At 44.0% G+C, this 26,635-nt stretch overlaps 3 protein-coding genes across 3 annotated transcripts in view; 1 reads left to right on the plus strand and 2 right to left on the minus strand.

Annotated features, from left to right (window-relative positions):
* Positions 1-26,635, minus strand: part of LOC137522343 (tumor necrosis factor receptor superfamily member 8-like) — a 126,602-nt gene that overhangs the window by 90,552 nt on the left and 9,415 nt on the right. The window lies entirely within an intron of this gene.
* Positions 4,065-8,464, minus strand: LOC137522018 (zinc finger protein 84-like). Its single transcript, XM_068242036.1, has 3 exons — positions 8,312-8,464; positions 7,670-8,101; positions 4,065-5,000 (listed from the first exon to the last, which is right to left on the minus strand). Exons 1-3 carry the CDS (start codon positions 8,462-8,464, stop codon positions 4,065-4,067), a joined length of 1,521 nt encoding a protein of 506 aa, XP_068098137.1.
* Positions 9,486-10,988, plus strand: LOC137522019 (zinc finger protein 182-like). Its single transcript, XM_068242037.1, has 2 exons — positions 9,486-9,594; positions 9,703-10,988. Exons 1-2 carry the CDS (start codon positions 9,486-9,488, stop codon positions 10,986-10,988), a joined length of 1,395 nt encoding a protein of 464 aa, XP_068098138.1.

A 26,635-nucleotide genomic window follows, 5' to 3' on the forward strand; every position in this document is an offset into this window, starting at 1 on the left:
TACTACATGGAAGGGGGTAAGATTTCTGTCTGATGGGGAGTGCAGCTCCATAGAATAGACTGTGTAGGTATGGCTCTCATACTACATGGAAGGGGGTAAGATTTCTGTCTGATGGGGAGTGCAGCTCCATAGAATAGACTGTGTAGGTATGGCTCTCATACTACATGGAAGGGGGTAAGATTTCTGTCTGATGGGGAGTGCAGCTCCATAGAATAGACTGTGTAGATGTGGCTCTCATACTACATGGAAGGGGGTAAGATTTCTCTCTGATGGGGAGTGCAGCTCCATAGAATAGACTGTGTAGGTATGGCTCTCATACTACATGGAAGGGGGTAAGATTTCTATCTGATGGGGAGTGCAGCTCCATAGAATAGACTGTGTAGGTGTGGCTCTGATACTACATGGAAGGGGGTAAGATTTCTGTCTGTTGGGGAGTTCAGCTCCATAGAATAGACTGTGTAGGTGTGGCTCTCATACTACATGGAAGGGGGTAAGATTTCTGTCTGATGGGGAGTTCAGCTCCATAGAATAGACTGTGTAGGTGTGGCTCTCATACTACATGGAAGGGAGTAAGATTTCTGTCTGATGGGGAGTGCAGCTCCATAGAATAGACTGTGTAGGTGTGGCTCTCATACTACATGGAAGGGGGTAAGATTTCTGTCTGATGGGGAGTTCAGCTCCATAGAATAGACTGTGTAGGTGTGGCTCTCATACTACATGGAAGGGGGTAAGATTTCTGTCTGATGGGAAGTGCAGCTCCATAGAATAGACTGTGTAGGTATGGCTCTCATACTACATGGAAGGGGGTAAGATTTCTCTCTGATGGGGAGTGCAGCTCCATAGAATAGACTGTGAAGGTATGGGTCTCATACTACATGGAAGGGGGTAAGATTTCTGTCTGATGGGGAGTTCAGCTCCATAGAATAGACTGTGTAGGTATGGCTCTCATACTACATGGAAGGGGGTAAGATTTCTGTCTGATGGGGAGTGCAGCTCCATAGAATAGACTGTGTAGGTGTGGCTCTCATACTACATGGAAGGGGGTAAGATTTCTGTCTGATGTGGAGTTCAGCTCCATAGAATAGACTGTGTAGGTGTGGCTCTCATACTACATGGAAGGGGGTAAGATCTCTGTCTGATGGGGAGTGCAGCTCCATAGAATAGACTGTGTAGAGTATGGCTCACATACTACATGGAAGGGGGTAAGATTTCTGTCTGATGGGGAGTGCAGCTCCATAGAATAGACTGTGAAGGTGTGGCTCTCATACTACATGGAAGGGGGTAAGATTTCTGTCTGATGGGGAGTGCAGCTCCATAGAATAGACTGTGAAGGTGTGGCTCTCATACTACATGGTAGGGGGTAAGATTTCTGTCTGATGGGGAGTGCAGCTCCATAGAATAGACTGTGAAGGTATGGGTCTCATACTACATGGAAGGGGGTAAGATTTCTGTCTGATGGGGAGTTCAGCTCCATAGAAAAGACTGTGTAGAGTATGGCTCTCATACTACATGAAGGGTGGTAAGATTGGTCTGTGATCCTTCATTTTCCAAAGACTATGGTCTGATGTGTGTATGAGCCTTAAGTAGGCCTGCCCAGCAAAATGTTGGTTAAAGCTCATCTCAGAAAAAAATTTCAGCATATCTATTAAATAGGCAGTGCCCCTTAAACATAACTAGGCAGTTACCTGGCTTCTGTGCTGGTCTGGCTTTCTGCTGGGCAGGCTGGCCTACTGCCAGTCCCCCCATAGCATTCCCTGACCTTCTAGTGGACTGCCTCCCATGCTCCCACCCCACCACAACTCCCAGCATGTCCCCATAAAAGAACCACAGCTCCCTGCATGGCACCACAGCACCCAATATGTCCACATAGAGGAACCATAGCACCCGACATACCCCCCGTTGCTGTGCTGTGGTGGCATGCTGGGTACTATGGTGCCTCTATCAGACACACTGGGTGCTGTAATGCCATATTGAGTGCTTTGTAGGGCATGCTGGGTACTGTGTGGTGCATGCTGGGTACTATGGTGCGTCTAGTGAAAAATGGCGCCAGATACCGTTTTTATAAAAATGGCGCCTCATAGGAAATCATTGCCGAATGCTTTTTATCGTTCCTGACTATTAAAAAATGGCGCCGGTGTCCTAAACGATATTTTTCGTTTATGTGTTTGTCTTGTTTATATTTCTAAACTATATTTTTCGTTTATTGCAATCCATTTCACTAGACGCGTTATTTTACGCGCTAATTCTTCTCCCTTTATTTTACTTGTCTTTCAAACTTCTTAAAAACGTTATTTTTCGTTCATTAATTCTTGTAACCTTGTTTGTTTCTGTGCATAATTTTAATTTTTGTTTAATTCAGCACTCATGTGTATGTGTTATAAATTTTTTTTAAATAATTAGGTAATCTAATTTAAATATAATCCATGAAAAAATAAATTTTTAATGTTGAAAATATTATTTTATTTATTCAAAATTAAAGAATTATTTTTCACTTCCAATGAGACTCGAACCTGCAAATGTGAAAGTCTTTGAACAGAAGCCATCTGACTCACCCACTGCTCTACTTCTTTTTTTTTTTTTTTACTTTTCATTTTCAGTACTTGTCTTCATCGTTATTATTCCAGAAATAGCACCATCTAGTGTTCAAATGAAATATCGTCCTAAATGGCATTGTATTGTTCCAAATAAATGTAGTATTCCCTATCAGTGTCCAATAAAATGTCTAATGAAATTTATTTTATGTATTTTTATTTTATTAATATCATAAATAAATCCATATTCTACAGTAAGAAGAGAGATCATTAATTATGTTAGCATTTATCATTACTTTTTAAATATGGGTCAGTACTTATGCATATGTTTCATTAATTATTTCATATGTGTTTTGATAATAAATTTGTAATCTATCAATATACATGAAATAAGTGTACTATATTTGTAAAGTATCAATTTTAGTTCTAAAATTAAAATGTATAATTTTTACTACCACTGAGTTTTGAACTTGAAAATTTTAGAGTCTTTTCACATCAGCCCTCTGCCCTAACCAGTATACTATACCCTTTTTGTTTACTATACCAATTCATGTCTAATACTTGTTTTCATATTTTCTTCCCCTACAAATAGCACCCTCTAAACTTTAAATTTAATGCTGACCTAAATTGTATTATTCCCACATGAATTGAGTATTGGCCAAAAATTGTAATAAAAATGTTTAATGTACAACAATTTTTATTTATTAGATAATTTAATATGTTCAGAAAAAAAAAAAAATAATGTTTCTAATAGGGCAAATGATCATAACTTACTAATATAGCAATATAATTGATGGTTCCTGACCTGCTGTTCCAAGAGATCGATGGCCCACCAGGGCAGGCTGCACCCACCGTAGTCTTCAACAAGCACAGTGATCTGCTCCCCTCCATCCCTCTTATCGCCCACAGCACTAGAGATGGCCCGAACAGTTCGCCGGCGAACGTTTCCCTGCGAACTTCAGCGTTTTGCGTTTGTGAACTTTCGTGAACTTTTGCGGAAGTTTGGTTCTCACCATAATGCACCCTTAGGTGTCAACTTTCACCCTGTACATCACAGTCAGCAGGCCCAGTGTAGCCAATTAGGCTACACTAGCCCCTGGAGCCACTCCCCCCCCTAATAAAAGGCAGGCAGCGGCCATTACGCTCACTCGTGTGCCTGTGTTAGTGAGAGTAGGGCGCGCTGCTGCAGACTGTCTGTCATAGGGAAAGATTAGTTAGGCTTAGCTTGTTCCTGGCTGCATACCTGTTCTGTGTACCCACCACTGCATACCTGTACTGTGAACCCACCACTGCATACCTGTTCAGTGAACCCCCCACTGCATACCTGTTCTGTCGAACCCACCACTGCATACCTGTTCAGTGAACCCACCACTGCATACCTGTTCAGTGAACCCGCCACTGCATACCTGTTCAGTGAACCCACCACTGCATACCTGTTCAGTGAACCTGCCACTGAATACGTGTACTGTTAAGTGAACCCGCCACTGCATACCTGTTCTGTTCAGTGAAGCCGCCACTGCATACCTGTTCTGTTCAGTGAACCCGCCACTGTTCAAAACATTTCCCACACTCAGCACATGAAAATGGCTGCTCACCAGTCTGACATCTCTCATGTTTGACAAGGCTTCCTCTCTCTCCAAAACATTTGCCACACTCAGCACATGAATAGGGCTGCTCACCAGTCTGACATCTCTCATGTATGACAAGGCTTCCTTTCTGCCCAAAACATTTCCCAACCTCAGCACATGAATAGGGCTGCTCAACAGTTTGACATCTCTCATGTATCACAAGGCTTCCTTTCTCTCCAAAACATTTCCCACACTCAGCACATGAAAATGGCTGCTCACCAGTCTGACATCTTTCATGTATGACAAGACATCCTCTCTCTCCAAAACATTTCCCACACTCAGCACATGAATAGGGCTGCTCACCAGTCTGACATCTCTCTGGTATGACAAGGCTTCCTTTCTCTCCAAAACATTTCCCAACCTCAGCACATGAATAAGGCTGCTCACCAGTCTGACATCTCTCATGTATCACAAGGCTTCCTTTCTCTCCAAAACATTTCCCACACTCAGCACATGAAAATGGCTGCTCACCAGTCTGACATCTTTCATGTATGACAAGACTTCCTCTCTCTCCAAAACATTTCCCAACCTCAGCACATGAATAAGGCTGCTCACCAGTCTGACATCTCTCATGTATCACAAGGCTTCCTTTCTCTCCAAAACCTTTCCCAACCTCAGCACATGAATAAGGCTGCTCACCAGTCTGACATCTCTCATGTATCACAAGGCTTCCTTTCTCTCCAAAACATTTCCCACACTCAGCACATGAAAATGGCTGCTCACCAGTCTGACATCTCTCATGTATCACAAGGCTTCCTTTCTCTCCAAAACATTTCCCAAACTCAGCACATGAAAATGGCTGCTCACCAGTCTGACATCTTTCATGTATTATTGGGGTATGCTACAGACCACCTCATATTAATGAAGCTGCAGAACTGCAATTACTACAGCAAATTGAAAAAGCGGCAAGTAAAAATGAGGTCATAGTATGGGCGACTTCAACTTTCCAGACATTGACTGGGGTATTGAGGCTACCCATTCTGGTAAAAGCAGCAGATTTCTGGCAGCACTACAGGACAATTACTTGACTCAAATGGTAACGGAACCAACTAGGGGGAATGCGTTACTGGATCTGATCATTTCGAATAGACCAGATAATGTATCAAATGTGCAGGTTCAAGAACATTTGGGAAATAGTGATCACAACATGATAACGTTTGATCTGGTGACTGATAGGCCACGGGGCAGCGGGACCACTAAAACTATGAATTTTAGAAAAGCAAAGTTCAATCAAATCAGGCAGGCACTAAGTTTGGTGAACTGGGATAATGTACTACAAGGGGAGGACACTGAAGGGAAATGGCAAGCTTTTAAACGTATTCTCAATCAATATTGTAGTATGTATATCCCATATGGAAACAAAATGTCTAGGAATAAAAAAAGGCCTCTATGGATGAATAGAAAGGTTAAAGATAAAATGAAGAGGAAAAAGAATGCCTATAAGGTCCTAAAACAGGAGGGGACCGAGGCTGCACTAAGCAATTATAAGGAGTGCAATAAAAATTGTAAAAAAGAAATTAGGCTGGCAAAGATCGAAGCTGAAAATCAAATCGCTAGGGATATCAAATCTAACCCAAAAAAGTTTTACAAGTACATCAACTCTAAAAAAAGAAAGGTTGACTGTATAGGACTCCTAAAGGATGAGGGTGGGAACTCAATGGTGGATGACCAAGGTAAGGCAGAGTTATTAAATGCTTTCTTTGCTTCTGTCTTTACAAAGGAAACAGCACTGTTGCAAATTACAGAGGCGGAAGAGTCTCAATCTTCTAACTGTAATATTAAATACTTAACGCAGGAAGAAGTAAAGGCAAGACTAAATAAATTAAAAATAGACAAGGCACCTGGCCCGGATGGCATGCATCCTCGGGTCCTAAGGGAATTAAGTTCAGTTATAGATAAACCCCTTTATCTTATCTTTTGTGACTCTCTTGCAACTGGCAGAGTCCCAGTGGATTGGCGTACAGCCCACGTTTTCCCATTATTTAAGAAGGGCAAAAAATCAGATCCAGGAAATTATAGACCTGTAAGCTTAACATCAGTTGTATGCAAACTATTTGAGGGGTTACTAAGAGATACTATACATGACTTCATAGTAGAAAATAATCTTATTTCTCAGCATCAACATGGGTTTACTAAAGACAGGTCCTGTTTGACTAACATGCTCAGCTTTTATGAGGTAGTGAATGCTAATATGGATATTGGGAATGCTGTAGATGTGATATACTTAGACTTTGCTAAGGCATTCGACACTGTTCCCCACAAAAGTCTGGTGCAAAAGATGAGGATGCAAGGACTGGGGAAGAGTCTGTGTGCTTGGATAGGGAACTGGCTAATGGACAGAAAACAAAGAGTTGTGGTCAATGGATCATACTCAAAATGGGAGACTGTTAGCAGTGGGGTCCCACAGGGGTCTGTACTGGGTCCAGTGCTCTTCAATTTATTTATTAATGACCTAGTGGATACAGTAGTGAGCAATGTTGCTATTTTTGCAGATGATACAAAATTGTGCAGAATCATCAACTCTAAGGAAGATAGTGTTATATTGCAACAGGATCTGGATAGGATGGCTATATGGGCACATACATGGCAGATGAAATTCAATGTTGACAAATGTAAAGTCATGCATTTTGGTCGTACCAATGGTCTAACACCATACAAAATAAATGGGATACAGTTGGGGACATCAAACTTGGAGAAGGACTTAGGAGTACTCATCGACAACAAGTTAAATAATCGTACTCAATGCCAAGCCGCTGCAGCTAAAGCTAACAAAATTTTGGGATGCATTAAAAGGGAAATAAAAACTCGAGATGCTAGCATAATATTGCCCCTGTTTAACTCTCTAGTAAGGCCACATCTGGAATATGGAATTCAGTTCTGGGCACCACATTACAAAAAAGATATTGCAGTTTTAGAGCAGGTGCAGAGACGAGCAACAAAATTGATACGTGGGATGGAAGGTCTCACTTACCGAGAAAGGTTAGATAAACTGGGTTTATTTAGTCTAGAGAAAAGACGCCTTAGAGGAGATCTAATTAACATGTATAAATACATCAGAGGGCAATATAATAGCTTGGCGGATGAGCTTTTTGTCCCTAGGCCTTCTCAAAGGACTAGAGGACATGATCTGCGCATGGAGGAAAAACGTTTTAGCCATTTATTTAGGAAAGGGTTCTTTACAGTAAGAGTGATTAAGATGTGGAATGCATTGCCACAGGAAGTCGTTATGGCAAACTCTATACCTGCATTTAAAGGGGGCTTAGATGCTTTCCTTGCGTTGAATGACATCCATGGCTACAATTACTAGGTAATGCCAATGATGTTAATCCAGGGATTTTATCTGATTGCCATCTGGAGTCGGGAAGGAATTTTTACCTCGTAAGGGTTTTTTCGCCTTCCTCTGGATCAACAGGGATATGTGAGGGAGCAGGCTGGAGTTGTACTTTGTACTGGTTGAACTCGATGGACGTATGTCTTTTTTCAACCAAAGTAACTATGTAACTATGTAACAAGACATCCTCTCTCTCCAAAACATTTCCCACACTCAGCACATGAATAGGGCTGCTCACCAGTCTGACATCTCTCTGGTATGACAAGACTTCCTCTCTCTCCTAAACATTTCCCAACCTCAGCACATGAATAAGGCTGCTCACCAGTCTGACATCTCTCATGTACGACAAGACTTCCTCTCTCTCCTAAACATTTCCCAACCTCAGCACATGAATAAGGCTGGTCACCAGTCTTAAATCTTTCATGTATCACAAGGCTTCCTTTCTCTCCAAAACATTTCCCACACTCAGCACATAAAAAAGGCTGCTCACCAGTCTGACATCTCTCATGTATGACAAGACTTTCTCTCTCTCCTAAACATTTCCCAACCTCAGCACATGAATAAGGCTGCTCACCAGTCTGACATCTCTCATGTATCACAAGGCTTCCTTTCTGCCCAAAACATTTCCCACACTCAGCACATGAAAATGGTTTTTCACCAGTGTGAGATCTCTCATGCCTGACAAGATGTGATTTCCATACAAAACATTTGCCACATGTGGAACAGGAATGAGACCCTCCAGCAGGGGGAGAGCTGTGCTGGGTATGGGGCCCTTCAGGGTTAGACAGGTGAGGGGAGTCCTGGAGAATATTTAGGGTAACCAGGATATCTGCAGGAGACTCTTGTCCAATGACATCATCTTCCGTTGTACAGTCTGTGGAGAAAGAGAGACGAGTCTCTTTGAGGTTCCTGATGCCGGGACTCCGCCCTGTTTTGCTCTCTGTAACAGTTGCCTCCTCTTTATTTGTCCTCATCATGTCACCCTCCTCCACAGACTGCTGATCACTCCTCACATATGTCTCCTCTTCTTCCTCTTTACTTGTCCTCATGTCACCTTCCTCCACAGACTGCTGATCACTCCTCACATACATCTCTTCACAGAACAGGTATGCAGTGGCGGGTTCACTGAACAGTACAGGTATGCAGTGGTGGGTTCACCTGTTCTGTTCAGTGAACCCGCCACTGCATACCTGTACTGTTCAGTGAACCCGCCACTGCATACCTGTTCTGTTCAGTGAACCCGCCACTGTATACCTGTTCTGTTCAGTGAATCCGCCACTGTATACCTCTTCTGTTCAGTGAACTCGCCACAGTATACCTGTACTGTTCAGTGAAACCGCGACTGCATACCTGTTCTGTTTAGTGAACCCGCCACTGCATACCTGTTCTGTGAACCCACCACTGCATACCTGTACTGTTCAGTGAACCCGTCACTGCATACCTGTTCTTTTCAGTGAATCCACCACTGCATACCTGTTCTTTTCAGTGAATCCACCACTGCATACCTGTTCTGTTCAGTGAATCCACCACTGCATACCTGTACTGTTCAGTGAACCCGCCACTGCATACCTGTACTGTTCAGTGAACCCGCCACTGCATACCTGTTCTGTTCAGTGAACCCGCCACTGTATACCTGTTCTGTTCAGTGAATCCGCCACTGTATACCTCTTCTGTTCAGTGAACTCGCCACAGTATACCTGTACTGTTCAGTGAAACCGCGACTGCATACCTGTTCTGTTTAGTGAACCCGCCACTGCATACCTGTTCTGTGAACCCACCACTGCATACCTGTACTGTTCAGTGAACCCGTCACTGCATACCTGTTCTTTTCAGTGAATCCACCACTGCATACCTGTTCTTTTCAGTGAATCCACCACTGCATACCTGTTCTGTTCAGTGAATCCACCACTGCATACCTGTACTGTTCAGTGAACCCGCCACTGCATACCTGTTCTGTTCAGTGAACCCATCACTGCATACCTGTTCTGTGAAGAGATGTATGTGAGGAGTGATGAGCAGTCTGTGGAGGAAGGTGACATGAGGACAAGTAAAGAGGAAAAAGAGGAGAAATATGTGAGGAGTGTACAGCAGTCTGTGGAGGAGGGTGACATGATGAGGACAAATAAAGAGGAAAAAACTGTTACAGAGAGCAAAACAGGGCAGAGTCCAGTCATCAGGAACCTCTAAGAGACTCGTCTCTCTGTCTCCACAGACTGTACAACGGAAGATGATGTCATTGGACAAGAGTGTCCTGCAGATATCCTGGTTACCCTAAATATTCTCCCAGACTCCACTCACCTGTCTAACCCTGAAGGGCCCCATACCCAGCACAGCTCTCCCCCTGCTGGAGGGTCTCATTCCTGGTCCACATGTGGCAAATGTTTTGTATGGAAATCACATCTTGTCAGGCATGAGAGATCTCACACTGGTGAAAAACCATTTTCATGTGCTGAGTGTGGGAAATGTTTTGGGCAGAAAGGAAGCCTTGTGATACATGAGAGATGTCAGACTGGTGAGCAGCCCTATTCATGTGCTGAGTGTGGGAAATGTTTTGGAGAGAGAGGAAGTCTTGTCATACATGAAAGATGTCAGACTGGTGAGCAGCCATTTTCATGTGCTGAGTGTGGGAAATGTTTTGGAGAGAAAGGAAGCCTTGTGATACATGAGAGATGTCAGACTGGTGAGCAGCCTTATTCATGTGCTGAGGTTGGGAAATGTTTTGGAGAGAAAGGAAGCCTTGTCATACCAGAGAGATGTCAGACTGGTGAGCAGCCCTATTCATGTGCTGAGTGTGGGAAATGTTTTGGAGAGAGAGGATGTCTTGTCATACATGAAAGATGTCAGACTGGTGAGCAGCCATTTTCATGTGCTGAGTGTGGGAAATGTTTTGGAGAGAAAGGAAGCCTTGTGATACATGAGAGATGTCAGACTGGTGAGCAGCCATTTTCATGTGCTGAGTGTGGGAAATGTTTTGGAGAGAAAGGAAGCCTTGTGATACATGAGAGATGTCAGACTGGTGAGCAGCCTTATTCATGTGCTGAGGTTGGGAAATGTTTTGGAGAGAAAGGAAGCCTTGTCATACCAGAGAGATGTCAGACTGGTGAGCAGCCCTATTCATGTGCTGAGTGTGGGAAATGTTTTGGAGAGAGAGGATGTCTTGTCATACATGAAAGATGTCAGACTGGTGAGCAGCCATTTTCATGTGCTGAGTGTGGGAAATGTTTTGGAGAGAAAGGAAGCCTTGTGATACATGAGAGATGTCAAACTGTTGAGCAGCCCTATTCATGTGCTGAGGTTGGGAAATGTTTTGGGCAGAAAGGAAGCCTTGTCATACATGAGAGATGTCAGACTGGTGAGCAGCCCTATTCATGTGCTGAGTGTGGCAAATGTTTTGGAGAGAGAGGAAGCCTTGTCAAACATGAGAGATGTCAGACTGGTGAGCAGCCATTTTCATGTGCTGAGTGTGGGAAATGTTTTGAACAGTGGCGGGTTCACTGAACAGAACAGGTATGCAGTGGCGGCTTCACTGAACAGAACAGGTATGCAGTGGCGGGTTCACTTAACAGTACACGTATTCAGTGGCGGGACCAATGAACAGAACAGGTATGCAGTGGCGGGTTCACTGAACAGTACACCTATTCAGTGGCAGGTTCACTGAACTGGTATGAAGTGGTGGGTTCACTGAACAGGTATGCAGTGGTGGGTTAAAAAAACAGGTACGCAGTGGTGGGTTAACAGAACAGGTAAGCAGTAGTGGGTTCACAGCACAGGTATGCAGTGGTGGGTTCACAGAACAGGTATGCAGTGGTGGGGTTGACAGAACAGGTACGCAGTGGTGGGTTCACAGAACCGGTATGCAGTGGTGGGTTCACAGAACAGGTATGCAGTGGTGGGTTCACAGCACAGGTATGCAGTGGTGGGTTCACAGAACAGGTATGCAGTGGTGGGGTTGACAGAACAGGTACGCAGTGGTGGGTTCACAGAACCGGTATGCAGTGGTGGGTTCACAGAACAGGTATGCAGTGGTGGGTTCACTGAACAGGTATGCAGTGGTGGGTTCACAGTACAGGTATGCAGCCAGGAACAAGCTAAGCATAACTAATCTTACCCCTATGAGAGACAGTCTGCAGCAGCTTGCCCTACTCTCACTAAAGCAGGCACACGAGTGAGCGTAATGGCCGCTGCCTGCCTTTTATTAGGGGAGGGAGTGGATACAGGGGCTAGTGTAGACTAATTGGCTACACTGGGCCTGCTGACTGTGATGTAGAGGGTCAAAGTTGACACCTCAGGGTGCATTATTGGGCGAACCAAACTTCCGCAAAAGTTCGCGAAAGTTCTGAAACGTGAAAAGCTGAAGTTAGAGGGGAACCGTTCGCCGGCGAACTGTTCGGCCCATCTCTAGTTATGAACTCTGTGTTTCCTGATTACTCACCTGCTTACTGATTCGGTACCTCTGCCCATCTGTCGACCAGTTGCCAAACTGGCCTGTACCCGGTTACCCAATAAGCCTTCTGTCTATGTACTTTGTGTACTCGTGTGTTGCCGACCTGGCCTGTCTGATCCTTCTGGATGTCACGCATCACTTAAGTGACCGGCCTTATTGTACTACTCTTGACACTAAATCTCCAGGTGAGAATTATTTGAAAGAGCTACCTGTTCCTCAGGAAGAGCTTCTTGCAATTCAGTCAGAGTGCTATACTCCATAGGAGTCCACTGGCTGCAGTACAGTCTTATTCAAAGTCCATCAGAGAATCCGTGGCTGCAGTACAGTCTGATTCCCAATCCATCATGGAATCCCTTGCTGCAGTACAGTCTGTCTCTCCTCCGCTTGAGGAGGTCAGCTTCAGCTGTCAGTGGCCACATGCAGCTCAGGGGTCCAATGCCTGCAGTTGACTCTCTATCTCCTGCTCCTGGGGAGATAACCTTTTCTTATTGTTGAACCAAACACTTTACCACATTAGGTGTCCTGTGTCAAAAGCTATACTGGTATTATTGGTGGTTCTGCAGATCACACATAATCAGGTATATCATCTGTATTATTGTTGATACTGCAGAGCATCAATAATCAGAAATACTGTGTGTGCTGACAACAACCGTTACAATAAGATAATACAAAATTCTGTACAGTTGAAGGTACCAATACCGAAGGCTAAACCATTATTAACCATTCAATTCTACTTCAACTAGCATTGTTTGCATGTATAGTACCTTAACATATGAAACTGAGACAAGAATTCATTAAGTCAAGAAACCACATGTGAAAACATAGAACTCATAAGTATGGGATCAGGCCATAATAGGCAAGATGTGGCCTTATGCAAACTTGTCCAAAGCCTCAGATCCCACTAGTAAGACGTCCTATCACCCAATTGTAAGTATCACAATGATGTATGTACAGTGATCACTAAAAACTGTTACTTTATCAATATCAATAGTGTTAAAAGTTACATGTGAAATCAGAAAATGTACACATTGAACTCCTAGCGCATATCAGCTTCCAAAAAGTGCAACACACGTGGTATAGCATTACTCTTGAAAAGTAGTATAATGTTTTTTGGGGGGTATTTTTACAAAAAACAATGATGAGTGCTATAAATATTTAAGTAAATGGAAAACTGTGTGTAAAAAAGAAAAAAATTCAGATACAGAGATAATTTTTCTAAAACAATATTGGTATCTTTAAAAATATATCATTAAAGACATGATACTAGTTCTGCTGAGTACAACAATGCAAGAAACGTGAACTTTTTGAGAAGGCTTAAACTGGCCAAAGACTGGCCCAATTTGTGCCCGTTTCGACAGCAGATTCGTTCACTGGGATCGAATCTGCTGACAGTCGTTGTCGCTACACGCCGAATTTCGATCCATTCCGTCCGATCCCGTCGATCGTGCCGTGCGGAAAATAAGCGACGATCGCCCGCGGGTAAAGAGCGCATGGCTAGCGGCATTCGAGTGCCCGACGACCAACGCAATACAGCCGCATACATTACCTGCTCCGCCGGCGCGAATGCCCCCGCTCTTCTCCACTTCATCTATGCTCTGGTCTCCTGCTTGCCTTCACTTATTCATGACCAGCAGGAAGTTTAAACAGTAGAGGGCGCTATACTGTTTAACCTTCCTGCCGGGAAGGATGAAGTGAAGCATGCTGGAGCCGGAGACCAGAGCGGAGACAGAGAAGCGGTGACCGGGGGCAGTCGAGCCGGCGGAGCAGGTAATGTATGCGGGGGGGAGCGGCGGCAGCAGCACCACCACCACAACAGCTTGTAAACGGTTTCATGCTGAAATCGGTTCACAATATGTTTGCAGTAGGTATCCATATGCTCCTTCTATGATCATATTCGATCAGATAGGGATCTGTCTGTTGGTCGAATCTGATGGCAAATCAACAAGTGTATGGATAACTTAAGTGCGCTAAGGGGCACCACATGCTGTTCACAGCTCATTATGAGACATTTGGTTTATAGACTACTCAATATAATTTATGGCCACCAAAATGGCAGGGCAGTATAGGAACACAAAAAGTGAACAAATTTAACAAAGAAGACCCCACAAGATATTCCGTTAGGTGATGAGTTGATAGAATTTTTTTTTTTTTTGTCACAAATGAGTTGCAAGTCAAACTTACTTTAAAAAAAAAAAAAAAAAAAATTATTGTCTAAAAAATTGAGAATTAAAATACAATCTTCTATGAACTCACCATAAAACTAAAGGAATAGATTATGGGGTCTTCTTTCTGTAAGTGTGTTCACTTTTGAGGTTCCTAAACGGCCATTGCATTTTAGGAACAAAAAACCGTAACAAAATTTCTTTCAAACAAATGCCTAAAAATCACTGTTCAGGGGTATAAGCTTCAGGTGTTCTATGAGTGGCAGATTTTGTTGAAACGACTCATAAGCAGGATGTCCTCACAAATGACTGGTTGTATTGGAACTGATGTGCAGGACATGCAGGATGTTATTAAATCGTGACCTGGACATTGAATAAAAAAACATGGGCATGTGAAGAATTTGTTGTGTACACCAATAACACAACATGAAAATTGTTTAGGAATATACCCATTTTTAAGTGAAGGACAACAAAATTTTTAAATAATGAATGTTGGACTGCCTTCCACGGTGTAAGCTGGGCCTAGTAGGTTCTCAGCTGCATTGGCCAGAACCTCCAATTTTAGGTTCACACACTTCAGCGGAACGTTTGGTTTGCGTAAAAATTCGCGAACCGCAATAGACTTCAATTGGGATGGGAACTTTGAAAAAAAAAAAATATGCTGGCCATTAAAATGATGGAAAATATGTTTCAAGGGGTCTAACACCTGGACACCCAGGTGGAGGAGTGGGTTACATGCCAAAAGTCCTGTGAAAACATCTGGGTTTGACGCAAAGCAGCGTTTTAAGGGCTGAAATCACATTGAATGCTAAATGACAGGCCTAAAGTGCTTTAAAACATCTTGCATATGTATACATCTATCAGGTAGTGTAATTAAGATACTGCTTCACACTGACACACGAAACTCACCGTGTAACGCAACGCAAACAGCTGTTTGTGTAGTGACGGCCGTGATGAACTGGTGCGCACCATGGCGAGAGTGTAAGTTTTGGTGGCGTGTTCACAAAACAGGTATGCAGTGGCAGGTTCACTGAACAGGTATACAGTTGCGGGTTCACTGAACAGAACAGGTATACAGTGCCGGGTTCAATGAACAGAACAGGTATACAGTGGAGGGTTCGCACAAGAGGTATGCAGTGGCAGGTTCACTGAACAGGTATATAGTGGCGGGTTCACTGAACAAAACGTTCACTGAACAAAACAGGCATACAGTGGCGGGTTAACTGAACAGAACAGTTAAACAGTGGCGGGTTGACTTAACAGAACAGGGATGCAGTGGCGGGTTAAATGAACAGTACAGGTATGCAGTGGCAGGTTCACTGAACAGGTATGCAGTGGTGGGTTCACAGAACAAGTATGCAGTGGTGGGTTCACAGAACAGGTATGCAGTGGGAGGTTAACTGAACATGTATGCAGTGGTGGGTTCACAGAACAGGTATGCAGTTGTGGGTTCACAGAACAGGTATGCAGTGGCGGGTTCACTGAACAGTTATGAAGTGGTGGGTTCACAGTACAGGTATGCAGTGGTGGGTTCACAGAACAGGTATGCAGCCAGGAACAAGCTAAGCCTAAATAATCTTTCCCTATGAGAGACTGTCTGCAGCAGCTCGCCCTACTCTCACTAACGCAGGCACACGATTGAGCGTAATGGCCGCCACTGCCTGCCTTTTATTTGGGGGGGGGGGGGGGTGGATCCAGGGGATAGTGTAGCTGAATTGGCTACACTGGGCCTGCTGACTGTGATGTAGAGGGTCAAAGTTGACCCTCATGGTGCATTATGGGGCGAACCAAACTTCTGCATAAGTTCGCCTGCGGGACGCGAACGCGAACCACTGAAGTTTGCATGGAAACGTTCGCAGGCGAACCGTTCGGCCAAACTCTAGTGGAGGGGTCGGGTCCCGAGCGGGGTTGGTATTACTGCAGGAGCCATGGGGGAATTAACGGGAGGGCGCGGATGGCGTCCTACATGCATCTGGATTATGAAAAGGTGTTTAAATGTTTTCACATTTGTGGCATCGGAAGTCCTTTAGACTGCTGTGCAGTCTGCATAGGCGTGATTGCGGCTGATCAGCTCCAGACCCTCCTCTCACCCCGTCATCAATATGGGTGCATACATTGGACTAATCGGGAGGAAGTGCTAGAGCTGCGTAGACGCAATCGCGTCTATGCGTAACGCGCAGCCGCGGCAATCTGTGTCGTCCATATTGAGGGGGGAATGACTTGAAAACCCAACCCAGTCAGAGGGGTCGGGACTCGACCATGGAAATTATTAGTGCTGGAGCCATGGCGGAATTCACGGGAGGGTGCGGATGGCGTCCTCAATGGATATGGATTAATAAAAGGTATTTACCTTTTTTTAACATTTGTGGCCTACAAAGTCCTTTAAAAATATATATTTTTTGTTTTTATTGGCTGAGTGTGGGAAATGTAACAAAAAAAAAAGGGTGGGGTCCCCCCTCCCGAGCCTCTGTTACCCCTTGTCCACCATGCAGGCTGGGATAGGCAGAATGCGGAGCCCCGTCCGACTGGGGCTTCTCAACATGAGCTATACCACCCCGCATGGTCCATGGTATGGGGGGCTACGGGGGGGGGGGAGGGGAGGCCGAGCCTTTCACTACACCCACTGGAGCCCTTGTCCAATCCATGGACAAGGGGCTCTTCCCCACCTCCGGTGCCCGAGGAGGAGGTGGTGGCGACGACTCCCTGGGGGGCGGTTCATGGTGGCATGTGGGAGTACCCTTTAAGAAGGGGACCACAGATGCCCACCACCTCCCAGGAGAAATGAGTATGGAGGTAGAAAGTACCCCTTACACATTTCCACAAAGGGTTAAATGAAATAAAAACACAAACACGAAAAATGTCCTTTAATGTTCTGAATGAACCATAAATACTTACCTGTCCCTTTATAAAAATTTTACCCCAGCAATATCCACGGTAATTGATCCAAGGAACTGTATCCTCTTATGTTGCGATGTTCTATTAAGTTATTTGAAGATCTCCAAAGCCCCCCACCCACATAGCAGAGAATGCATATTTTTGGATGCATAGCTGCTAGCTCCCGCTGTCTCTCCCCACCTGCCTGCACCTGTCAACCACCACCTAGGTTTGAACCCAGTGCACCATGGGTGCGCTGGGTGCCAACCTAGGTGGGGGTTGACAGGTGCAGGCATGTGGGGAGAGACAGCAGCTGGAGCCAGCAGATTCACGACCTTCCATGGACGAATTGTCTGATATACTAACGGCTCATGAATGAACTGGATCGTTTCAAATAATCGGTTCTTTTTCTATGAATCGAATATTTTTTTATTAATTTTAAATCAATTTACTTACAAAGTATAAAGTGTTTGGGAGAATTTTTTTATTCCTCTTGTTTCCACTGTGTTTCTTCACATTCCAAGTAATTTTGGTGTATCTAGCTTTTAAAGGGGCTTTGCAATTAAACATTAAAGTCGGCGGGGGTATATTTTTCCCCGGTCAGAAGGATAATTTACATTGAAACTTTACAATTGATTTTCACAGAAACTATTAGGTTTTTTTGAAAAAATAATTAACACTCTTGTACTCACTGAAAGATCTCAAGTTGTTAGAAACCTTGAAACATTTTTTACATGACTTTTGTCGGCAGCAAAAATGTTTCTAGTTTTCGAACTTCACCTCACCATTGAAGTCTATTGCAGTTAGCGAAGTTCATGCGAACCGAACCTTCGACGGCCGTTCACATACAGGGTTCGCAAACAGAAAATCACAGGTTCCCATAATCGGATAGGTGATCGATAGGTGATTAGTAGGGAGAATATGTGAAAACATTGAACTGGGGACTTGATAAGAACGGGTGTGTGGTGCAATGTGAGGTTGGGGGCTGGGGATTGGGTAGAAGCATGAGGAAGATTAGGGTGTAATGTGATGGGTAGTAGTGACGGGTACTGACAGGGTTGCTTGATAGGTGACAAGTAGGTAATTAGAAGGGAGAATATATGCGAACTGTGCACTAGCGAGTTGATCAGAGGGGGTCTGGTGGGCTCTTTGAAGTAGTGGCGGATGATTGGGTGAACCCAAGGGGAAGTTTAGAGTCTGCTCTGATGGGTACCACTTACAGGTGGTGACAGGGGTAGATTGATGGATGATTGACGGGTGATTGACTGGTGATTATATTGAAGGATAGATGTATACAGTACAAAGGGGGGGGGGGAATGTAAAGAATCGGAGGGTGTGGGGGGTGATCAGGAGACACCAGGGGACCGTTAAGGGACTAATGTAAACAATAGCTTTAACAGATAGTCACAGGGAGAGATTAATGGGTGATTATGGAGTGATTTGGTGAAAAAAGGGGTCTGAAGGGGTGGGCGGGGAGGAGAGGGCCGGCTGAGGGGTGCTTTGGGTGATCTGAGGGAAGGGGGTGGCAGGATCCGTTTGTTTGGTGCAGACTAGGGTGACTGAAGACTGTCCAGGTGGTCACTCGATCACTGGGACCACCAGGGCAGGCGGCAGACTGTATGTTACACGTATTATACATTAGAAGGCGTATTATACGCATTACATGAAGAAATACAAGGGTAAACAAACCGCCGGCGCTTAAAAACAGCGCGCTTTCAAACAGCCAGCCGGTTGACATCGCGGATAAGCGGAAAATATTGCCGGCGGATGCACATGCATCACAGGGCACAATCAACGGCTAAACAGTGTGCCAGGAGCCTAAGCTACTTGCCAAAACATGCTCCTGGGGCTGACACTTTTGCGGCGCAGTACGCGAGTGGATACACAAATTGGTTTATGAGAATTAAATGCACTTTTAATTAATGATAAATTATTGTTGACATACACTGTGATAGGGACATAAATTAATATTAATAGACAATTAGCTAGTTAGTGTGGTACTAATTTAACCCAGGGGTATTGGAGTTTGGAAGATAATAATATATTGTTGGAAATATAGACAGTTAACGTGGTGGCGATTTAGTACAGGGGTAAAGCATTGTACTTTGGTGAAAATTTTGAAACAGGTTTAGTTGCCGGTTCGATTCCAGTCAATGGTCTTGTTTTATTAGGATTACATTTTTATTTATAGATGCGCAGCTATGTATACATTAAAAAAAGGAAACTGTAATAAAAATAATTTTAAAAGAGGATTCATTTTTTATTTTTTTTTATATCCAAGCTGCATAACGAATATAACAATGTACGTGGAAAACGGAGTGGGATGACAGAATAAACATGAGAGACAAGCAATTAATGGCTAAACAAATAAAGAAAAATAACTGCAGTGATTAGTTTAAAAAAAACCAGTACATCTATTTTTCATAAGTTTGCAGCAAGAAATTTCTTTTCTCTCATCTTCCTGCGTCCCACTTCCTATTGAAAATTGTATGCGTTATGCAGCTGTGATATTATAACACAAACACTAGTTTATAAATAATCTATAATTGCAGAAGAAATCGTTAATTGCTGTAAAAATAGAAGCTGTATCTATATCTATTAGGGTAAAATTAATTAGGGCAGTATATGTTTCTATTAAGGTAAAATAAATTATGACGTTCAGAGGATTCGAACCTGTAAAATTCACATCACAGTCCAGCACTTTACCAGTGTGCTACAACTGCACTTCTCAAACACACAGAACATTACTTACATATCCTTGTGCGTCATAAAAGGATGCTACACAGCGCCATCTACAGTTCGAATATTTTCATACAAGCCGAGCCACCAAAGGCATCATGATTCTCAATGGTGTTGCAGTCAACAGAAGAAGACTACGGATGATTCAACACGTTCCGTTACAGAAAGTGAAAGTAATTGAATTGGAAAACGATATTTAACCTTATTTAAATGTAAAGGTAAATATAAACTATAAACTAAGAATACCGTTCAAAAAGACGAAAAGATAAAGCATAAAACGAAAAAAAAAAATTTGTAAAACGAAAAAAAAAAAATCAAAACGATATTTTTCACAGAAAAAAAAACGATATTTTTCGTTTTAAACACGTTATCGTTAACTGTCTGGCGCCATTATTTGGCCGGCGCCATTTTTAACGGACCCGACTATGGTGCCTCTATCGGACACACTGGGTGCTGTAATGCCATGCTGGGTGCTGTGGTGCCATATTGGGTGCTTAGTAGGGAATGCTGGGTACTGTGTGGTGCATGCTGGGTACTATGGTGCCTCTATCGGACACACTGGGTGCTGTAATGCCATGCTGGGTGCTGTGGTGCCATATTGGGTGCTTAGTAGGGCATGCTGGGTCCTGTGTAGTGCGGTGGTGCCTTTACTCTGCCTGGGAGACATCCGCAGCACCCCAGAATAGATCCGGGGCACGTGTCACTTATCTTTGGGGCAAGCGACGCCCCTGGTTGCCTCAAATCTGCTTCACTCATTTTGGGCTCTATTCCCAAAACTTCTCACCTAGTTGATAAAAATAACCTTTCAGCACATTTACAAGCCAAATAATCAGCAGGCCCAGCGCACACCAAAACCGCTAGCAGATCCGCAAAACGCTGGAGGTTTCTGAAGCTGATTTTAGACATGTTTAGGCCCCATTCAGACTTAGAAGCGCAAAACACCGGTGATTTTTGCTGGTGTTTTGCGGGAGTGATTTTTCCTCGATTTCATGCGGAAAAATCACTGGACAGTGCAGCGATTTCTCCGCGATCGCATTTAGCGCTTCTATAGCACTGAAACGCGATGGCCGGGAAATCACCTGAAAATGGTGCAGGCCACGCGTTTGCATTTCGTGATTTTGGGCGATTTGCGGCGATTAGCGCAAAAGTAAGAACGGGCCCATAGGGTTTAATTACACTAGCGCTTTTCAAAAGTGCTAGCGTTTGAGCGTTTTGCCAAAATTGCCGGCAAAACGCTCAAGTGTGGCCTTCGAGAGGTTTCTAAACATACCTAGCGTTTTTTGGAGCGTTTTTTTGTGTAGCAGATTTCATATATTGTTACAGTAAAAGCTGTTACTGAACAGCTTCTGTAACAAAAACGCCTGCAAAACCGCTCTAATGTAGCGTTTTTCAGAGGGGTTTGCGTTTTTCCTATACTTTACATTGAGGCAGAAACGCTTCTGCAAACCGCAAAAATACTGCAGGAGGCACGTTTATGGTTTGCTAAAAACCTCAAACCGCCGGTGTGCACCATCCCATTACACTACATTACATTAGCCAAGCGTTTTCACAGGCGGCAGCGGTTTTTAAAACGCTACCAAAAACGCTTGGTGTGCACCAGGCCTGAATCAGATTCCTATTGACTGAACCATCTATGAATAATTATGTTACTACATTTTTTTTCTTAAATGCTGTTTTCTTATTTCCTGATCTGCCCTTGTAATGGCTCTGTACCTTATCAGAAATGATGAGTGGATTTTCCAGTCAGAGCCCACCCATTCTGTTGTCTCTGTCATCTGAGCCATTTCAGGTTCATATGACTAATTCACTTTGAACTGACAGCTGAGAGGAGAGACAGGTGACAGCTGGGGGATTTAGAAAACTTTGCTAAGGCCACATACAGACATCAGACCATAGTCTTTGGAAAATGAAAGATCACAGACCAATCTTACCACCCTTCCTGTAGTATAAGAGCCATTCTCTACACAGTCTTTTCTATGGAGCTGAACTCCACATCAGAAAAAAATCATTGCAAGATGCTGCACACACAGATGCTGTACAGACACAAAAGATCAGTATCTGCAAAAGATCTGTTCCTGCCAAAAATCCATTTCTGCAAATTGCAATGATAGTCTATGAGATCTGCAGATCATCATACACACATGATTTAACTGACATTCATCTGCAGATCTGCAGATCTGAAAATCCATCCTGGTGGATCTGATCTGCAGATGAATGTCAGTTAAATCATGTGTGTATGATGATCTGCAGATCTCATAGACTATCATTGCAATTTGCAGGAATGGATTTTTGGCAGGAACAGATCTTTTGCAGATACTGATCTTTTGTGTCTGTACAGCATCTGTGTGTGCAGCATCTTGCAATGATTTTTTTCTGATGTGGAGTTCAGCTCCATAGAAAAGACTGTGTAGATGTGGCTCTCATACTACATGGAAGGGGGTAAGATTTCTGTCTGATGGGGAGTGCAGCTCCATAGAATAGACTGTAGGTGTTGCTCTCATACTACATGGAAGGGGGTAAGATTTCTGTCTGATGGGGAGTGCAGCTCCATAGAATAGAGTGTGTAGGTATGGCTCTCATACTACATGGAAGGTGGTAAGATTTCTGTCTGATGGGAAGTGCAGCTCCATAGAATAGACTGTAGGTGTGGCTCTCATACTACATGGAAGGGGGTAAGATTTCTGTCTGATGGGGAGTGCAGCTCCATAGAATAGACTGTAGGTGTGGCTCTCATACTACATGGAAGGGGGTAAGATCTCTGTCTGATGGGGAGTGCAGCTCCATAGAATAGACTGTGTAGGTGTGGCTCTCATACTACATGGAAGGGGGTAAGATTTCTGTCTGATGGGGAGTGCAGCTCCATAGAATAGACTGTGTAGGTGTGGCTCTCATACTACATGGAAGGGGGTAAGATGTCTGTCTGATGGGGAGTGCAGCTCCATAGAATAGACTGTGTAGGTGTGGCTCTCATACTACATGGAAGGGGGTAAGATTTCTGTCTGATGGGGAGTGCAGCTCCATAGAATAGACTGTGTAGGTATGGCTCTCATACTACATGGAAGGGGGTAAGATTCCTGTCTGATGGGGAGTGCAGCTCCATAGAATAGACTGTGTAGGTGTGGCTCTCATACTACATGGAAGGGGGTAAGATTTCTGCCTGATGGGGAGTGCAGCTCCATAGAATAGACTGTGTAGGTGTGGCTCTCATACTACATGGAAGGGGGTAAGATTTCTGTCTGATGGGGAGTGCAGCTCCATAGAATAGACTGTAGGTGTGGCTCTCATACTACATGGAAGGGGGTAAGATCTCTGTCTGATGTGGAGTGCAGCTCCATAGAATAGACTGTGTAGGTGTGGCTCTCATACTACATGGAAGGGGGTAAGATCTCTGTCTGATGGGGAGTGCAGCTCCATAGAATAGACTGTGTAGGTGTGGCTCTCATACTACATGGAAGGGGGTAAGATGTCTGTCTGATGGGGAGTGCAGCTCCATAGAATAGACTGTGTAGGTGTGGCTCTCATACTACATGGAAGGGGGTAAGATTTCTGTCTGATGGGGAGTGCAGCTCCATAGAATAGACTGTGTAGGTGTGGCTCTCATACTACATGGAAGGGGGTAAGATTCCTGTCTGATGGGGAGTGCAGCTCCATAGAATAGACTGTGTAGGTGTGGCTCTCATACTACATGGAAGGGGGTAAGATTTCTGTCTGATGGGGAGTGCAGCTCCATAGAATAGGCTGTGTAGGTGTGGCTCTCATACTACATGGAAGGGGGTAAGATCTCTGTCTGAAGGGGAGTGCAGCTCCATAGAATAGACTGTGTAGGTGTGGCTCTCATACTACATGGAAGGGGGTAAGATTTCTGTCTGATGGGGAGTGCAGCTCCATAGAATAGACTGTGTAGGTGTGGCTCTCATACTACATGGAAGGGGGTAAGATTTCTATCTGATGGGGAGTGCAGCTCCATAGAATAGACTGTGTAGGTGTGGCTCTCATACTACATGGAAGGGGGTAAGATCTCTGTCTGATGGGGAGTGCAGCTCCATAGAATAGACCGTGTAGGTATATGGCTCTCATACTACATGGAGGGTGGTAGGATTGGTCTGTGATCTTTCATTTTCCAAAGACTATGGTCTGATGTCTGTATGTGGCCTAAGAGAAAACCAATTTTATGCTAGGTACAAGCTATAGGGGCCCATACACTGGTCGATTTCAGCCTTCGATCGATCGATTGAATCGATTGGAAATCGATTGCGATCGATTGGCTGATCAATTGATTTGCAGCCGATTTCGATTGATTTGATCTATCTGACAGGATGTAAGATCTAGGTCGATTTGCTGCTGACAGCAGATCGATGACCCATAGAGTTGCATTGGATCTAATGGTCCAATAATGCATTTAGATCGATTTTCAATAGATTTCGAATAGATTTCATTCTGAAATCTAATGGAAATCTGTTCCTAGATTACTGTCAGATTCGACTTGACAGGCATCTGACAGAAATCTATCTGATGGTCAAATCTGCTTTAAATCTATAAGTGTATGGACACCTTATGAGATTTTCTGTCAGATTATTTTCAACATGATCTGATTTCTGATTGTTTTTATTTCAATTTTCTGTTCACTTTTATGGAAAATCGATTGCAAATCAGATCAGCCATGTTGGGAACAGTCAATCAGTCAGAAAATCTTATCATGTGTGTACAAAAGATACCGATTACAACAGTCATTAAAGGAGAAATCACTGGACTTGGCATTGAGTAAAACAACATTTGTGGTTCTAATCTTATGAATATTTTTGTCCATCAGAACTTATTTATCTGTAAAGCCTGCTACACACTTTCAGTTATGATTGACCAATCACTGACCAATTTTACCCCCTCCCTGTACTATGAGGGCCAACAGATATTGAATACTATGAGCAGAGTGTGTAGGTAACCCTCATACTACAGGGAGGTGATAAAATTGGTCAGTGATTGGCCAATCCTAATTGACAGTGTGTAGCAGACTTTAGTTTTGGGAACAGGGTCATTTTATGCTTATTTCTGGCGGTTGTGGTGATATACAGTTGCCATGCCAGGGTATTGAACTTCTCAGTATTCTCTGTAAAGTGTCACAGAACTTAGGGGTTGTTCACACTAGGGGCGTTTTTTGTCCTTTTTTTCAAGCGCCGGCGATTTTCAAAATCGCCCTAAAAACACTTGTGCAATGACTCCCTATGAGAGAGTTCACATCTGAGCGGTTCGTTTCTGACCCGCTCAGCAAAGCGCTGCCTGTACTATTTTTGAGGCGATTTTGCCTGAATAGAAGGTATAGGAAAAATGCAAAACGCTCACAAAATCGCTTTGTGCAGCGATTGCGTGAGCGTTTTTAAGAATAAACACATTGTATTTATTCTTTTCCGGGTCAAAGAGTTCACTTCCTGACTTGCGTCAGGGAGTGAATTAAAAAACGCTCTGGAAAAGCGCTTAGAAAAGTGCTTTTACCAGAAACGCAGCGCGCAGGGGAGTGCCGGGAGAGAGAAGCTCACAAAAACAAATAACGCTTGCGTTTGCATTTTCGATTTTAGGTGTGAATGAGGCCTAACTGCAGCCCCGTCCATGGAGGAAATGATTACTGTCTGTGCTCTCCCTGCAGCTGCATGAGAGTCAGTGCGGGCCTCTATGAATCTCCCCTCTGACCGTGTATATCTGGATTCATAACTAGAGGTATTTCCCAGAGTCGCTAATTAGAATCTGCTGAGTCAGAACTGATATCTGTGAGAAAATAATGACAGTTCTTCATTCTGACATTTGCATAGACAGGGGCTCGGGAAATGGACCTTCTGAGAACGGGACCCACCCCCCTCCTCCACCCCAGAAAGATTTGTAAAATTGTACATTGGTGCTGATCACACTAAAAGCACAGATGAGGGAAGCAGACCACTCTGAGCCCTGGGCTTTCCCTGCACTTCAACATTTCTATGCAAATAATTAATACTCTTATAGCGGACCTGAACTCAGGACTTCCTCTCTGCTCTAAAAGATACGCAACAGCATAATAACCCTTAAGGAAAAAAACATTTCTTTGTTACAGCTGATACAAATCCTGCAATAAATCTACAGTGTATCTACTTCCTGCTTTCATGGAAGCAGACATATTGTTAACATCCTGTGCTTTCAAATTAGCCTTTCTGCCGAGGCAGTTAGCTGGCACAGCTGAGGGATCAAATTACAACTGGTGATTAGTCACAGATGAGGAGGAATTAGACGGGCTAAACTCTCTAAATACATACAGGGTGCATTTATCTGCGTTTTCCTTCTGTCCAGTGCAAGAGTTCAGGTCCCCTGTAAAGGACGCCTCTGTCCCGGGAAGTATTACTCTGCCTGCAGTGGCTGGATAGTGTACAGGTGAAGGGCTCTGACTGACACAGATCAGGGTTTGAATCTTGGCTCTTCCTGTTCAGTTAGGGCCCCGTTTACATCTGAGCGTTTTGCCAGCGATTTTGGCAAAATTCGAAGGCGCTAGTGCCATAATAGCCTATGGGCCCGTTCTCACTTGGGCAATTTGCATTAATCGCCGGCGATTAACGCAAATCGGCAAGCACAAATTTGTATCCTGCACCATTTTTAGGCGATTTCCTGGCGATCACGTTTAGTGCTATAGAAGCATGGAGCAGGAGCATGTGTACAGAGCATGGAGCAGCAGGGTGTGTACAGAGCATGGAGCAGCAGTGTGTACAGAGCATGGAGCAGCAGTGTGTACAGAGCATGGAGCAGCAGCGTGTGTACAGAGCATGGAGCAGCAGGGTGTGTACAGAGCATGGAGCAGCAGCGTGTGTGCAGACCATGGAGGAGCAGTGTGTGTACAGAGCATGGAGCAGCAGGGTGTGTACAGAGCATGGAGCAGCAGTGTGTGTACAGAGCATGGAGCAGCAGTGTGTGTA

The sequence above is a fragment of the Hyperolius riggenbachi genome, chromosome 6 (assembly GCF_040937935.1).
Source record: "Hyperolius riggenbachi isolate aHypRig1 chromosome 6, aHypRig1.pri, whole genome shotgun sequence".
Classification (NCBI taxonomy): Eukaryota; Metazoa; Chordata; class Amphibia; order Anura; family Hyperoliidae; genus Hyperolius; species Hyperolius riggenbachi.

What these genes read in the sequence shown, in the direction of transcription:
- LOC137522018 (XM_068242036.1), bottom strand. Translation starts at nt 8,464, where the DNA reads ATGAGGACAAATAAAGAGGAGGCAACTGTTACAGAGAGCAAAACAGGG. An exon ending in AGTCTCCTGCAGATATCCTG is followed by an intron (nt 8,102 to 8,311) that starts GTTACCCTAAAT and finishes TGTTTTGGGCAG; the next exon opens with AAAGGAAGCCTTGTGATACA. An exon ending in TTGGAGAGAGAGGATGTCTT is followed by an intron (nt 5,001 to 7,669) that starts GTTACATAGTTA and finishes GGTGGTCTGTAG; the next exon opens with CATACCCCAATAATACATGA.
- LOC137522019 (XM_068242037.1), top strand. Translation starts at nt 9,486, where the DNA reads ATGTATGTGAGGAGTGATGAGCAGTCTGTGGAGGAAGGTGACATGAGG. An exon ending in ACAGCAGTCTGTGGAGGAGG is followed by an intron (nt 9,595 to 9,702) that starts GTGACATGATGA and finishes CTGTCTCCACAG; the next exon opens with ACTGTACAACGGAAGATGAT.